We start from the raw sequence: 15,355 nt of genomic DNA on the forward strand, positions 1-15,355 counted from the left end.
ATCTGGATACCCCCTTTTTCTGATCTGCAGGGGGACTAGTAGTCATCTAAGGCTGAGGGGCCTTTGAAAAAGAAGTCTGGAGGAGTACGGTTGAGTGGGCGGAAGACTACAAGAAGGGGATGTTGATTGATTTCCCCCTTCGATAAATCTCTCCCCCCCCATCAGGCCTAGGCCTAGTATGGCCTCTCAACTCAATTTAATGATTCCCTGCTTTGACACCCCCACCTGAATATTTCTCCCTCGCTGTGTTACCCCATCAGCTGTTGTTCCATCAGCACTTACTCCGCTCTTTGATATATCATCCTACCCCTTTAATTCCATCCCGGCTTCCACGGATATCGAAGGGAATGAAGACAATGACACTGTGAATCCTTATTTGCCCCCTGTTTATTTTGTAGGGGAACGGACCATCTCCTCTTAAATCCTTTTGGACTCTGGACTGATCATCATGAGAAGGCGGCCATTAAGACCTTTATTTCCCCCTGGACAGAATTGTAATTTTCAGATTTCTCATCGCTATGAGAGGGCCATTATTGTTCTAGTATGTTGGTGCTCTACATAACATCTTCTTCCCCTCTACTATGACCATCTCCAACACCTTCAGAAGATTGTCTCTCATCCCCTCCAGCCTTTTTTTCTATTTACGGTGTACTCAGCTGTGGAATCCTTGCACTGCGAGACTCCCCCCTGTGGCAGGTTTGGCCCTCTCAACTATCGAGGGCCGCCCTTGATGATGGGTTTTGGAACCCCGAGAGGTGGTATGCTAAAAAACAGAGGATCTGGGGTTTTTTAAATAGATTTTTAGATCCAATTTTAAGGGGATCCGGGAGGAGGGTGGTTTTTAACAACAAAAATGAGACTGGGGGGTCTCTTAAGGATCAGCAGCCATGCCATTCTGATGGTCCCAGCGGATTGGGGGGGTTGGGAGTCATAGAGGATGTTTGGAGAGGTTCCAGAGGAAGCTGACAGGTGGGACATTTTATACCTGTGATGGTGGGATGGGGCAGAAGAAATGGAAGTAGGGGCCGGGAGCATCACACCAGATGCATTCAGGTGGTGACTTGCTCCCATGTCTCCTGTTCACCCTGCTTTCCTGGGGATGCGAGAGCAAGGGACCCTGGTCTTCGTCTGGTGTATGTGAATGCCAGGTCCATGGTGAATAAGGCCCCCCTCATACGAGATCTTATTGATGAAGAGGGTGCGGACCTGGCCTGTATCACGGAGACCTGGTTGGGGCAGGAGGGGGGAAGCCCTCTCTCTGATTTATGCCCCCCAGGCTTTCGTGTGCTGCACCAGCCACGACACCAGGGAAGGGGCAGAGGGGTGGCGGTGGTTGTTAGAGAAAGTCTTAGTCCTAAGGAGGTCACTGTCCCTCAGATAGGCGGGTGTGAGTCTCTTCTATTGAAGTGGGACCCTGGAGTTCAGTCGGGCTTGTTGGTCACATACCTATCTCCCAGCTACATTGCCACAGCCCTGCCCACACTGCTCGATGTCTTGACTGAAGTGGCACTTGAACTCCCCAAGCTTTTGGTTGTGGGAGATTTCAATCTGCCTTTGATCGGTGAATCATCGGCGACAGTCCGGGAGTTCATGGCTTCCATGGCAGCCATGGACCTGACTCAGGTTATTCAGGGCCCAACTCATAGGGGAGGACACACACTTAACCTGGTTTTTCTCTCTGGGCAGTGGATAAATGGTCGTGGTAGGGGGGAACTTTCCATCGCCCCCCTGTCATGGACCAACCATTCCCTCCTTAGACTAGACTTTCAATCTGCCAACCCTTGCTGCTGGGAGGCGGGACCCATAAAATGGTTCCGCCCCAGGCGCCTGATGGAACCAGAGAGGTTCTTGACGGAGATTGGGACATTCCCCACCTCTCAATCCTGCGATTTGGCTGAGGCTCTGGTGGCATCCTGGGAACGGGCGACTGCCGACGCCTTGGACCGAATTGCACCTTTGCGGCCTCTGACCCGACGCAGATCCTGGGTCGCTCCTTGGTTTTCCATGGAGCTGCGGGAAATGAAATGTTGGAAAAGACACCTAGAGGAGAGTTGGAGGTCCTCCCAGTCTGAATCTGATCGAACACAGTTAAGAACCCATATTAGGTCTTATCTAGTGGTGATGGAAGCGGCGAAGCGAGATTACTTCGCCACCCTCATTGCATCTGCAGAAAACCGCCCAGTGGCCCTGTTTCGTGTGACCCGCTACCTCCTCAATCAGGGAGCGAGGGAAGACCCTTTACAGGGCAGAGCTGAGGATTTTGTACAGTTTCTGCATGATAAAATCGCTCCGATCCGGATCGGATTGGACTCTGACTGGGCAGAATCCAAGGGGGAGACTAGGGTAGGTCTTGAGAGTAATATCTGGGTTGAGTTTGACCCTGTTTCTGTCAAGGAAGTGGACAAGATTATGGGTAAACTTGGTTCCTCCACTTGCTTATTGGATCCTTGTCCCTCCTGGTTGGTTTTGGCTGCCAGGGAGGTGACTAGAGCCTGGATCCAGGCAACTGTGAACGCTTCGTTGAAGGAGGGCATCTTTCCTGCCTCTCTTAAGGAGGTGGTGGTTCGACCTCTCCTCAAAAAGCCTTCCCCGGATCCAGACTCACTTAATAACTATTGTCCCATCTCCAACCTTCGCTTCATTACGAAGGCTGTTGAGACTGTGGTGGCGCAACAGCTCCCACAGTTCCTGGAGGAAATGGAATACCTAGACCCATACCAATCGGGCTTCCCACGCGGGCACAGCATGGAAACGGCATTGGTCGCTCTGGTGAATGATCTCTGGCGGGCTCGGGATGGTGGTTGTTCCTTCATCCTGGTCCTACTTGACCTCTCAGCGGTTTTTGATACCATCGACCATGGTATCCTACTGCAGCGACTTGTGGAGTTGGGGGTGGGAGGCACTGTTTTACAGTGGTTCTCCTCCTACCTCTCAGGTCGCTTGCAGTTTGTATGGGGGGGGCAGAGGTCCACCCTGAGGCCCCTAAATTGTGGGGTGTCTCAGGGATCGGTTCTCTCCCCCCTGCTCTTTAACATCTATATGAAGCCGCTGGGTGAGATCATTTGTGGCTTCGGGGTGAGATATCATCAATATGCTGATGATATCCAGTTATACATCTCTACCCCAGACCACCCCAGAGATGCTCTTTCCATGATGTCCTGTTGCCTGGAGGCGGGCCTGGATGGGTAGAAACAGACTCAGACTCAACCCCTCCAAAACTGAGTGGCTGTGGCATCTCGGGTTACAGAGATCCCATCACTTTTGATGGGTGGGGAAAAACTTGCCCCCATTGATAGGGCTCGCAACTTGGGTGTCCTCCTGGATGCTCGGCTGTCTCTAGAAGACCACCTGATGGCCATGACCAGGGAGGCCTTCGCACAGGTTCGCCTGGTGCGTCAGTTTTGCCCTTTCCTGGACCGAGATGACCTTCGCACTGTCACTCATGCCCTGGTTACTTCCCGCTTGGATTACTGCAATTCCCTCTACATGGGCCTGCCCCTGAGATGCACCCGGAGACTCCAGCTGATCCAGAATGCAGCCGCACAGATTGTTACGGGAGCCCCTCGTTACTCCCATATAACACCTCTCCTGCGTGAGCTGCACTGGTTACCAGTGGTTCTCTGGGTCCGCTTCAAGGTGCTGGTTCTCCTATAAGGCCCTACATGACTTAGGTCCGGGATATTTGCAGGACCTTCTCCTGCCTGCCTCTCACCGTCCTGTTCGCTCACATAGGGCTGCTCTCCTGAGGGTTCCGATGGCGAGCCAATGTCGTCTGGCGGCGCCCAGGGGTAGGGCGTTCTCTGTGGGTGCTCCCACCCTCTGGAATGAGTTGCCTACTGAGCTCCGGACGGCTCCTGATCTCCGCTCCTTCCGTCAGGACCTGAAGACTTGGCTGTTCAAGCAAATAGGCTGACTCTGATTCTGGTTTTTATTATATATTATTTATTAGTTAATTTGGTTTAAAATAGGATTTTGTTGTACATGTTTTTAACTTGTGTTCGCCACCCTGAGTCCTTCTGGAGAAGAGCAGCATATAAATACGTGAAATAAATAAATAAATAAATAAATAAATAAATAAATAAATAAATAAATAAACAAGCATATAGGAAGACTTTGAAGTAAGAATTATAGTAAGTATCAAGGAGCATAATCCAATTAAGGGACTATAGTAAAGTTACCTGATCTACAATTGCAAGATTGTATACTCCCACTTTCCACAAACCTTGGTATGCTGCACAATCTCCTGTGTAACTTGCCATCCCAGTTGTAATTTTTATAATAAGAGAACAGGCAAAGCATTAAAAGAATATGCTTGCAATTTCATGATTTGCATCAAATTAATAACATTTAAAAGTAACATAAAATCTAATGAATTTAATTTTTGCCCTAGCTCCCTTCTACTTCTTGATTTTGTCTTTACTCGTTTGTGGCAGTTCAGGGTTTGCCATGCCAAACAGAAAAAAACAAACTTCTGTGCCTGGCAGAAGTGCTATTGTTGTGCCGTTTGCCACTGTATGGATTCCCTTGCTTTAGCAATACTGACACACTAGGATGTGGCTATTGTAATTTCTGTTATGCATTTCTTCCAGGTCCAACTTTGCATCGAACCACAACACACTGCATCTACCATTCAGATGATATAGCAGTCATCTCCTCATAAATCCATATCACTCCAGCCTCATTTATATTCAGAATGCAAAAAGGAGAGACCTAATAATGAACACTATAAAGAAAGAGTCCATAGTGCAAGACAAATTAAAAAGAAAAGGAATTATTGCTGCCTTTGCTGTATCAGCACCTCTGGGACTGATTGATTGATTGATATCCCACCTTTGTTATTTTTTATAAATAACTCAAGCTAATGAACATACCTAATATTCCTTCCTCCTCTTATTTTCCACACAACAAAAACTCTGTGAGATGAAATGGCACCAATTTGGGAAGAGCTTTCCAAGGACTGTGCCTTTCTTCTTTCTTCTTGAGCTGTAAAATAAGATAGACATCATTCCAGTATAATATGATGCATATTAGACCCCATCCCAATCCCTCCAGAATAAAACGGCATCTGCTCTCCCATGATACCAGAAAGCTTTGAAAACTTTGTTTTGGTCTTAAATCAAAGCTGAAGATGTTTGTTATTTGTTTAATGGCCCTTATTTTTTTTTACTTTTTTACTGTTAGCCTGGGCTGTCTGTTGATTTAGTATTTTAGCTATTTTTATGCTTCTTTCTCCTGGCAAATATATGGGGAAGAAATGGAGGTAGTGACAGATTTTATTTTCCTGGGCTCCAAGATCACCGCAGATGGGGTCTGCAGCCAAGAAATTAAAAGATGCTTGCTCCTGGGAGGAAAGCTATGGCAAATCTAGACACCATACTAAAAAGCAGAGACATCACCCTGCAAACAAAAGTGCATATAGTCAAGGCTATGGTTTTCCCAGTTGCAATGTATGGCTGTGAAAGTTGGACCATAAGAAAGGCTGAGAACCAAAGAATTGAGGCCTTTGAACTATGGTGCTGGAGAAGACTCCTGCGAGTCCCTTGGACTGCAAGGCAATCAAGCCGGTCAGCCATAGAGGAGATCAACTGCTGACTGCTCTTTAGAAGGCCAGATCCTGAAGATGAAACTCAAATATTTTGGCCACCTAATGAGAAGGAAGGACTCACTGGAGAAGAACCTAATGCTCAGAAAGATTGAGGGCAAAAGAAGAAAGGGATGACAGAAAACAAGGTGGCTGGATGGAGTCACTGAAGCAGTAGGTGTGAGCTTAAATGGACTCCAGAGGATGGTAGAGACCAGGAAGGCCTGGAGGAACATTGTCCATGGGGTTGCGATGGGTCGGACACGACTTCGCAACTAACAACAAAATGCTTCTTTTAGTTTTGTGTGCCATCCAGAGTTCACCGGAAATGGTAAGCCAATAAATGTAAATAAATAAATAAAACCAAACTACCAATCTATGAAAGTAGGTTAGTATTGCATTTCTGCTTTTAGTTTAGAAATTGAGATCCTTATTACTTACTGCACAATTTCTTCACTGCTGAGTGAAGTCAAGGTTGAATATTGCACAACGTAGATGGTTTTCAACAACTTTCCCTTAACTGGTTTTCTATTTCTTATTAAGATTGAACTGCATGTTCCTCTGAATGTATATGATGCAGTTACATCTTTGTTTTTATCTTTTATTACTTAAAGTCACAGAAGGGGATTTGAAGTATATCGATGAAATAATCTTTTCACCCCAACAGTTAGGAACATACAATTGCTTTCATACTGGATGAAGCAATGCACAGTAAAGGAAAAACAATTCTTTTTCAGCTCTGATCAGTATTTTTTAGAAATACCCTCCCTTCATAATTGAGATGTAAGGGGGAAAAAATTCTCCACTTCATGGGACTGGAATGAGTAATGAAAGGCCATCATTAAAAGGCCATCAGGGCCCCATACACACATCTCCCACGTATAATTCTGATTAGTTGGAAAAAGGCAACCAATATCATAAAGTAAACACTATAATATGAATATATGGCATGACATATGGAAAATGAAGATATTTCAAAGGTTGTCTTGCTCTTACAATATTAGATTTGGCCATTGAAGCTAAATAGAGATTATTAAATGTAGAGAGATTCAAGACCAGAAAAAGAAGATAAGACATATTTAAATGACTAAATATACATAATCAATCAAATAAACAATATTGATTTAATTGGATAGGACAAACATACAGAATATAAAGCCAGCAATGTCTACTAGTTATTACCTATTACTAGCTACTATACTAAATGAATTAGCAGTTGATTTTCAATATTTTCAATAGTTCCTGGCTAAGAGTGGAGCAAACTCTTGTTTTGCTTGTGTCTTTCCCAACAGAATGTTATTGGTTATGCATAATATAGAATATTGAATTAGATAGAATATAGAAACAGCTTGAATGTTTTTCAATTATTGTTTTTATGGTGCAACAGTAATGGGAGATGGGGCAAAAAGTGATATTGCACTTTACAGCTGTCTTGAAGCAGTTTACAGAGTCAGCATATTGCCCCCAACAATCTGGATCCTCATTGGTGGATGAAAGGCTGAGTCAACCTTGAGCTGGTGAGACTTGAACTGCTGACAGTCAGCAGAATTAGACTGCAATACCGCATTCTAACCACTGCACCACCACAGTAAATAAATGTAATTTTGATAGTTGGCATTTCACTTTGCAATACCTTTTTGAAATCAGATCCAGGTAAGACCCTGAAGTAATCGGGACTACCCTTGATTTTATTTCAAAGTGATACTAAAAATAATCTGTGTCACTGATAAATGTGCCTAGTTCTTTGTGTACATTGATAAAAACAACTGAATTAGATCTTGCTTTGACATAATTCACAGGCATACCTTTAATATCAGCATAAAAGGATTTTTTCGATCTGAAACCCCAAATTTGATAATTTCACCCCAGGACTGATTGTAGAATAGTTGAAAGATAAATTCCTCCACAAAAAGAATATTTTTTTTTCCTGGAAACTAATATTTCTATCTCCAATTATGAAATTCATGTGATTCTTTATCAAATGAAAGCCCTAAGAATAATAGTTGTTTAATGGGATAAAATACCCCACCCAACAAGGAATATTCATATTCCCCACCCAACGACAGGATTTTATTAGAAATATTTTGTCTCAGCATTTGTATTGAAAAATGTCTCCTTAGAGTAACTTATTAAATGTAACATTAGGAGAATTCATATTACACTAGATATGTAATTAGGAAATAATCTGCATTCAATCCCATAACCTACCCATAGCTATAAAAGTGCTTGATATAAAAAAGGGTCTGCAGATGCTCTTCAGATGATATTCTAAGAATCCCAGTGTAATACTGTTTCATTGTGATAAATCACAGAAGACCTGGGAAATCTCAATGCTATTGCTAATATTATCCGTGGGGGGCTTTTTATAGAAAAGCAGACGACTTTCAAATGTGGAGAAATTCTTAAAAAAAAAACCCAAACATCTGTTTAGGCCAACATGGCTAGATGTTAATATTGGATAGCATCATAAAAGGCCTCTTCCTTAGAGCGATGGTGATATTCAGGCTCGTTGAGAAGAGTGGGAGGAATGGGGGGGGGGGAATAGTGGAAAGGAGACTGATGTGGATCATTTCTTTTCCACTGATCTTCAAGGTTAATCTTTTCATTTCCCCCCACACTCCCCAAGAGATTAATATTTTTTATTTCCCCACCTCTCCATTCCCTAGAGATTTATGCTGCCTTCCCATTAACTAGGGCATCTGGCGTGGGGTCTGCTTACGCATGGAGTTGCCTGGGTTAGCTGGCAACATCGACAGGTGGTGGCCCGCGTTTTCTCTTTCTCTCTCTCTCTCTCTCTCACCACACACACACAAGCACACACTAGAAAGAGGCAGAGAGAGAGAAACGACGCACGCACACACACACTTAGTCAAAGCAACATTGTCATTCAAAGCAGCAGGCAGAGCTGCCTGCCTGCCTGCTTGCCGCTGCTGCTGCTGCAGGCGGAAAGGCGCTGAGGGGAACGGAGACGGTTGGGCTGCCCCATCTCCAGGCAGCGACAGGTTGGACGAGAGCCGCAGTCAGGGGAAGAAAAAAGCCCAGCCGTGGCTCAGCGCCTCCTTTGGGTGAGAAAAAACAAACGCCGCTGACGGGCTATCGGCAAAGGTAAGAGCGCCGCAAGGGCCAGGGCCGGCCGGGGGGTGGGGGGTGGGGAGCGCGTGTCAGGTGTCCGCCTTTGAGGGAAAGCAACACTGCGGGGGTCCTCTCCTCACTTCGCCTTCGTCAACTGAGGCGCAGTGGCCGCGCGTTGGGTCCTGTAATAGCCAGCCCTCACGGGCAGAGGTGGCTGGGTGGGGGGAAGAGGAGAAAGAAATACCTCGTCGAGGGAAATGTAAGGTGTGTGTGTGGGGGGGGGGGGAGCGGGCAGCGCTCGTTTAGGTCGCAAAGCGCGACCTAAAAGGAAGTGCGCCCGCGCGCGCGTGTTTGTGTGAATCCTTTCTCTCCTCCCCCCCCCCCCAAAAAAAAAAAAAAAAAAGTAACCGGTTGGTTTGTTTGAATCCAGTAAAGAGAGAGAGAGAGAGAGAGAGAGAGAGAGAGAGAGAAACAAAATGCCTCCCCATCTGCGCGGGAAACGTGCCTCGGCGGCTGGAACGGCTAGTGCCTTCTCTCCGCCTGAGCTGTCTGGCGAGCGGCAGATTGAAAACTCCTTTCTCGCCTTTTCAGCGAAGCCCCAGCAGGAAGAAGATCTCGGTGAACTTTGAGGCGAGGCGAGGCGGCCACCCCCCCCCCATCCCCGCTTTCTCTTCCACGGATCTTCTGAGAAGAGGAAGAGGAGGAGGAGGAAGCTGCCTTTTCAGGCACTGACAGGTGGGACGAAGCACTTCTTTTATTATTGTTATTAAAGCCGGGGTTGGAAAGGGAAAGGGGTGAAGTTTTACAAACCGGGAACGGAAACAAACTCTTACTGTGGGAAACATTTTTTTAAAAAAAGATTCTACTGGAATGTCAATTTAAAAGTAAACATGAGGGCATTTGATGATGTTCTATCTATGGGAGTGCTATAATTATCTTTTTTTTTTTTTTTAGAAAAACAAACAACCTGGTGTTTTACCTATATTTTGTGCTGGATAAATGGGGTGCAGATAGCTGGAGAATTGTGACATTGCTAGTTAATATATTCTAGGTTACCATAACATGTTGATTTAATTCTGGTTTTACTGTATCCATATGTATGTATGTATGTATGTATGTATGTATGTATGTATATATATTATACACAGATGATTGAACTTAGTTTAGACTTTGAGCTGGAGCCAAAATTTATTTATAAGATGGCACAATATATCATGGAATAGATCTTAGTTTTGAGAGTTTCAGTTTTGCATTTATATAATTTGAATACATGGCAATATTCATAATTTCCTCACAATAATGCACTAGGACTTTTTTTTGTTTGGTTTGAATAGAACCAGAAAACTATTCAATAGTTAACATCTCTTTTAGCTTTTCTATCCTTCTGCTAATAGAAGTTTATAATAGAAAGATATGACATCGGTTTGAGCATTGCCTCCAGCAATATTTAGGGAAATAGAATATATTGCCCCGAATTGTTCTCTATTTATATTTATATTGGTTTTCAATTTTTTTCATTTTATTTTACAATAAATACTGTTTCCCCCATTGTTGGGGATCTTGTTATATAAACAAAGTCTAGTTGACTCTCATTTTTTGCACAATGTGAAATATTCTTTGGATGTAGGAAACAGTTGGGGATTTACATCTGCTGATTTATTAGGTGTACAATTTTATATGTATAATTTACTTTGTGTGATTGGTTCATGTTAGGGGCAATCATATATGATACTAGAAGTTTGGATCAATTCAATAGATGTTCTTTTTTTCCCCCTAAACAAGAATAATGATCAACTAAATTGCTGACTATGTAATAATAGTTGTACAGATATACATATATAAGTACCCAAAATAAACTCTTTTATTGGATCATTGCTAAAAACTAATTGCTAAAACACCTCAGAATGTTAATGGAACTACAGTAAATTTATACTTTCTAAACTCTTATCACACAAACTCATATACACATTTGAAAATCTCCAAATACACCATATCCAAAACTACTAAAGTATAGGAATTATTTGTAGATGACAAATTAGCATAGATTACTCCACTGATTTTTATAAAAAATTCATGTCCTACTGTATATTGTAATTTTTTTTGAAAATGTAATCTGATAAAGACAGATAGGAAGGCAGATATGATTTTCCATGACAGATTATGGGAAAATATATTTTCTGAATCTTACCTTAGATTTAGATTGGTCTAATTCTAGATCATTTGTGGAGTTCTGAATTGAATCCTGAGCCCAGTTCTGTGAATGATGTAATTTCATAGGAAGGTCACAAGAAAGAAAAATCTTAATAAAATTAAAATGTCACCCTCAAAGCTAAATTGAAGTGTTATCTATGTATGTAAACTATTGCATAAAATCTATGTTTTTAGTTCATTTTTTATCTTTATGTAGAAATATTGCTTAATCTAAAAGGTAATTTTAGATTAAATTGAACCTGTATTGAAAATTGAACCTGTATTGAAAAATATTATTCAAGTTCTCTTGCTGTTATTGTTGTGCTGTGATTTATGAAATGCTACATTTCCCCAATATATTGCTTGTAGCATCCAGGGCATCTGCTTCTATAAAATATCTTTTTTTAAAAAACAACAATGCCTTGATATGGTTTCCTTCAAATAAATACTATTATTCAATTACTGGATTCACAGTGATCTAATCACAAATATTCAAAGCATTTAATTTTGTGCCAATGCATAGATCTCCCTGGATGAAGAGAAGCAAACATTGCTGACTCCTCTTCCTCCTCACCACTTTTCATTCCCATTGGAAGGATTCCCTCCTGTGCTCTAGATAAAGATTTTAAGAGATGGTGTTAGGTGTGAACAAACCCACAAGTACAGAAGTCAAACTAGCTACTTTTATTGTGACTCTAGTCTAATTCCATGCTTCACCCTTCTCCTTTGCCAGCCTGGAGCTTTCCAGCATGGGTATTTCACAAATAGGAGGCATTTAAAAGACTTCTCCCTAGTCCCCAGATTCTAGCACAAATGGAAAGCTTCTAACGTATTCCTAATCCAAACAGTATGTTCTGAAATAGCATGCATTCTATGGTTAATAATTACGAGTATCAACAAACCATCAATTACTTGATGACAATATGACTTTGAAGCACGGGTGAAATCCAGGTTCTTACAGGTTCTGGAGAATTGGTAGCGGAAATTTTGAGTAGTTTGAAGAACCAGCAAATACCACCTCTGGCTGGCCCCAGAGTGGGGTGGGAATGGAGATTTTGCAGTATCCTTCCCCTGCCACGCCCACCAAGCCATGCCCACCAAGCCACACCCACAGAACCGGTAGTAAAATAATTTGGATTTCACCACTGCTTTGAAGTAAGATATTGCATATATTAAAATATTATGCATATGTCCTATTTTACTTAGGTTTTTTTAGATGAGTGAATTGATACATTATGCATTTTAATAAATTTCCCCCTGTCCCATTGTAAATGTAGTGAGGATGAGGTTATCTGTAACAAGTATCTCTTTTCAATTTCCTGGTGGTTTCTTTAAGACCTGCCTTATTTTTAAATTTAAAGTACTGTTGAGATTTTTCTTTTCCTTTTCCTGTTGTCTTTTCTTCAGACAATATGCATGTCTACAGGGTGCTGGATTCAGATTTTGTCATGTTTAATATATTGAAATCAATAGGATGAATTGATTATGACGATGTTAAGGCACACTGATTTTTGGAGTCTTTTTGAAACATAATAGAAAGCTTATCCTTACAGAATGTCAGGTTATTTCAGCAACACTAAAAAGGACTGTATAGAATCTATTAAGGTGGGAAAAAATGGAAACAGGGAAAATGTTATTTTAAAGGAGGTTGTTGTACTGGAGATTGTATGTACATATTGTTGCTTTGTACCTTGTTCATTCAAACGTGTGTGTGTATTATATATATATCTATATATATATCTATATATGTTTATGTAAGTTTTGTAACACAGTTTGCCCATAAGCACCAAACCGAGAACTTCAGCCAGAAGATGATGAATGCGATTTCGTCGAAACGTCGCTACTACCCTTTTAAGGATATGTTTACAATTACACGGGAAGGAATCCGAAATATTAACTGTACATATATATATATATATATATATATATATATATATATATATATATATATATGTCTTCTTAAGTTTTCGCGGGTGTGCATATGCAAAAAATTAAAATCTTGGGTGTTTTCCCGCGTCATTACAAATAAGTTGGTTAAAATATTTAAGCTGGGATTTTAACCAGGATTTTAAATATTTTAACCAACTTATTTGTAATGATGCAAGAAAACACCCGAGCTTTTAATTTTTTGCATATACACACACACACACACACACACACACACACACACACACACCACACAGACATAGACATGTACACATATATGTATATATATATATACATATACATCTGTGTGTATTAAACATGTATGTATATGTGCATACACATATATGTATACACTCACACACATATAAAAGTATATATGTATATTCAGAAAGATCTGCCCACATGAAGAAAAACAAATGGAAAAGAAATGGAGGAGGACAAAGCAGCAAAGGAATTTTCCAGTGAGACGATAGTAGGCTCTTGTCCAGATTGAATATCTTGCAAGTTATTGCTAAAGTGTCCTAATCTGGATAGTATTTTCTTAAGATGGCTTTGAGTTAAGCTGGCATGAACATAGGACAGAGCAGCTTAAATTGTAAGTGCTTTTATGTCCTAAATCTGATTCAAACTCAGTATGTAAAGGTATTATGTACTTTTATGCATATTTTAGAGTAGATAGTTAAAAGTATAACCTTAAAGTAAGTTCAACACTTGATATTTTCCAGTGGAAATTGCTCACATCTACAGCTGAAAGCCATTCATAGGCTAGTGGTATATATCCAATATTCAGTTTTTCTACTGAAACATATATTCATATTCCAATTAGAATAGGATGGTAAAATGATGATAAACTATAAAAGGAATAAAAATGCATCTTTCATTTTTAACACAGCAAGAGTAAATTATATTTATTTCTAGATATCTTCTTCAATAATATGTTTTGAACAGAAACTTTTATGTATCATTAGAAGCATGACTTCTCCAAATTTGGCTTTTCTTGGGAACCATATTATTATTATTATTATTATTATTGTTATTGTTATTGTTATTGTTATTGTTATTGTTATTGTTATTGTTATTGTTATTGTTATTGTTATTATTTAATTAATTAAGCTTATATGCCGCCCTCTCTCCGGATAGTGATTTGTGCCTTCTTCTGGCATATTACTTTGACTTTCTTGTACATACTACAATCTTGAGTTTCCTGATTGCCTGATCCTACTTAGTTACCTAATCTGGTGTGCAAAGGTTTGTTGCCAGAATTAATACTTTACAGAAAGATAGGCACTTGAAGATGACCTGAATTTTCAGAAAGTTGTAGAGTAAGGAATATGACCTTGACAGAGACATGCAAGCTCCATTGCAAGGATGATGGGGGGTGAAAAATAATTTAAATATGCAACAGATAATATTCAAAAGTGAATCAGACAAGCAGTTTCCTAATTCATTGAACTATAAGCAACAGGAGGAAATACAACACAATCAGACTTGCAAGACTAATATCAGCCTTACTAGGCAGTGCAGACCAAGAAATCAAGTATTCATTTATCATTTGGATAAATGGTCAAATCATTCCTTCTTTGCTGTAGAATTCAATAGTGCTATGAACTCCTACCATAAACTTTTATTTGATCAGTCTTAATAGATCTTTTGGTTTCCAGAAGGTGTTTGGGGGTTTTCCTGCAATTATGATGGACAATTCTGCTAAGAACTTGATAGATTCCTATAGTGATGGTAGCATCCTTGGATATGATTACATCTGGACAATCTCTTCCTGTTTGCTAATATAGAGGAATTCCTTGGTTTAATAAGGAACTCTGAGAGATGAAGAGAAAGAGAAAACACCTAAAATGATGCTGACAGAAGACAAGGACCGAATCTGATCAAACATGGAGTTAGATCTGAACCTACAGTGTGGTGAAACAAAAGACAATATGTTCATAACAATGACAGTATGTCATTTTTGGGGAAGAAATCCTGAGGTTGGTTTGGGAATACCCCTAAGAATTTTAGGAGTTGACACATTCAAACAACTCTACCTACTCAGATTCCTTTAATCAACTTGTTTCAGATTGAAGCTACTTGGATGGGCAGTGAAACATCTCAAGCCAACAGGAAAATAAATCCAGTTGCCATGCTTCAATTTAAACATTGCTCTGTTCTTAAAGCAAATGGCCATCACTTATCCTATGCAAGGTGATCCAGACCCATTCTGGGAAGAACAAGTCAGACAAATGGTTATTAGGCCTCTGTGAGAAATTTGCTGAGTATCTGGAGGATAAAATTGCTGCGCTAAACATGAGTTTAGCCCAGGACCATAAACATTGCTTGTGAGGAAGAACACAGGGTTATCCATGACAACAATCCCATCAATTTATGCTCCACATTTCTTGTCCGTTTATCTTTTAGGATCTAAACAGGGGCTCCTTTTGACCCTACATCTAGGGAATGTCTGGGCATTCTCCTTCACTAGCAATGTTCTATGGCAATAATATTCCTTTAGAAATCAGGTTGTTCTCTACACTTTGGATGTTTTGTAGCACCATCAAAATAATAATAATAATAATAATAATAATAATAATAATA

At 40.8% G+C, this 15,355-nt stretch overlaps 2 protein-coding genes and 1 long non-coding RNA gene across 4 annotated transcripts in view; 2 read left to right on the top strand and 1 right to left on the bottom strand.

The window, feature by feature from the left end:
* The window catches only part of LOC117674989 (uncharacterized), a 28,566-nt gene extending 23,613 nt beyond the window's left edge, over positions 1-4,953 (bottom strand). The window contains exon 1 of the long non-coding RNA XR_004594077.3: positions 4,872-4,953. This is a non-coding gene — a long non-coding RNA (uncharacterized LOC117674989). The remainder of the gene's footprint in view (positions 1-4,871) is intronic.
* LOC148114628 (uncharacterized) lies at positions 1,070-4,643 on the top strand. The gene is made up of 3 exons (XM_087888810.1): positions 1,070-1,133; positions 1,472-2,262; positions 4,590-4,643. The coding sequence occupies exons 1-3, from the start codon at positions 1,070-1,072 to the stop codon at positions 4,641-4,643; spliced, it is 909 nt and encodes a 302-aa protein (XP_087744936.1).
* Positions 4,954-8,396: 3,443 nt separating the features above from the next.
* The window catches only part of PDE4B (phosphodiesterase 4B), a 273,652-nt gene continuing 266,693 nt past the window's right edge, over positions 8,397-15,355 (top strand). The window contains exons 1-2 of one of the 2 annotated variants that reach the window (XM_034433271.3): positions 8,397-8,686; positions 9,245-9,388. The gene's annotated coding sequence lies outside the window, so the exon portion shown is untranslated. Of the gene's footprint in view, positions 8,687-8,758; positions 8,918-9,244; positions 9,389-15,355 lie in introns of those variants that run through there. The other variant, XM_087891079.1, reaches the window with a different exon arrangement.

The sequence above is a fragment of the Pantherophis guttatus genome, chromosome 3, assembly GCF_059756535.1.
Source record: "Pantherophis guttatus breed Tessera chromosome 3, ASM5975653v1, whole genome shotgun sequence".
NCBI classification, from domain to species: domain Eukaryota; kingdom Metazoa; phylum Chordata; class Lepidosauria; order Squamata; family Colubridae; genus Pantherophis; species Pantherophis guttatus.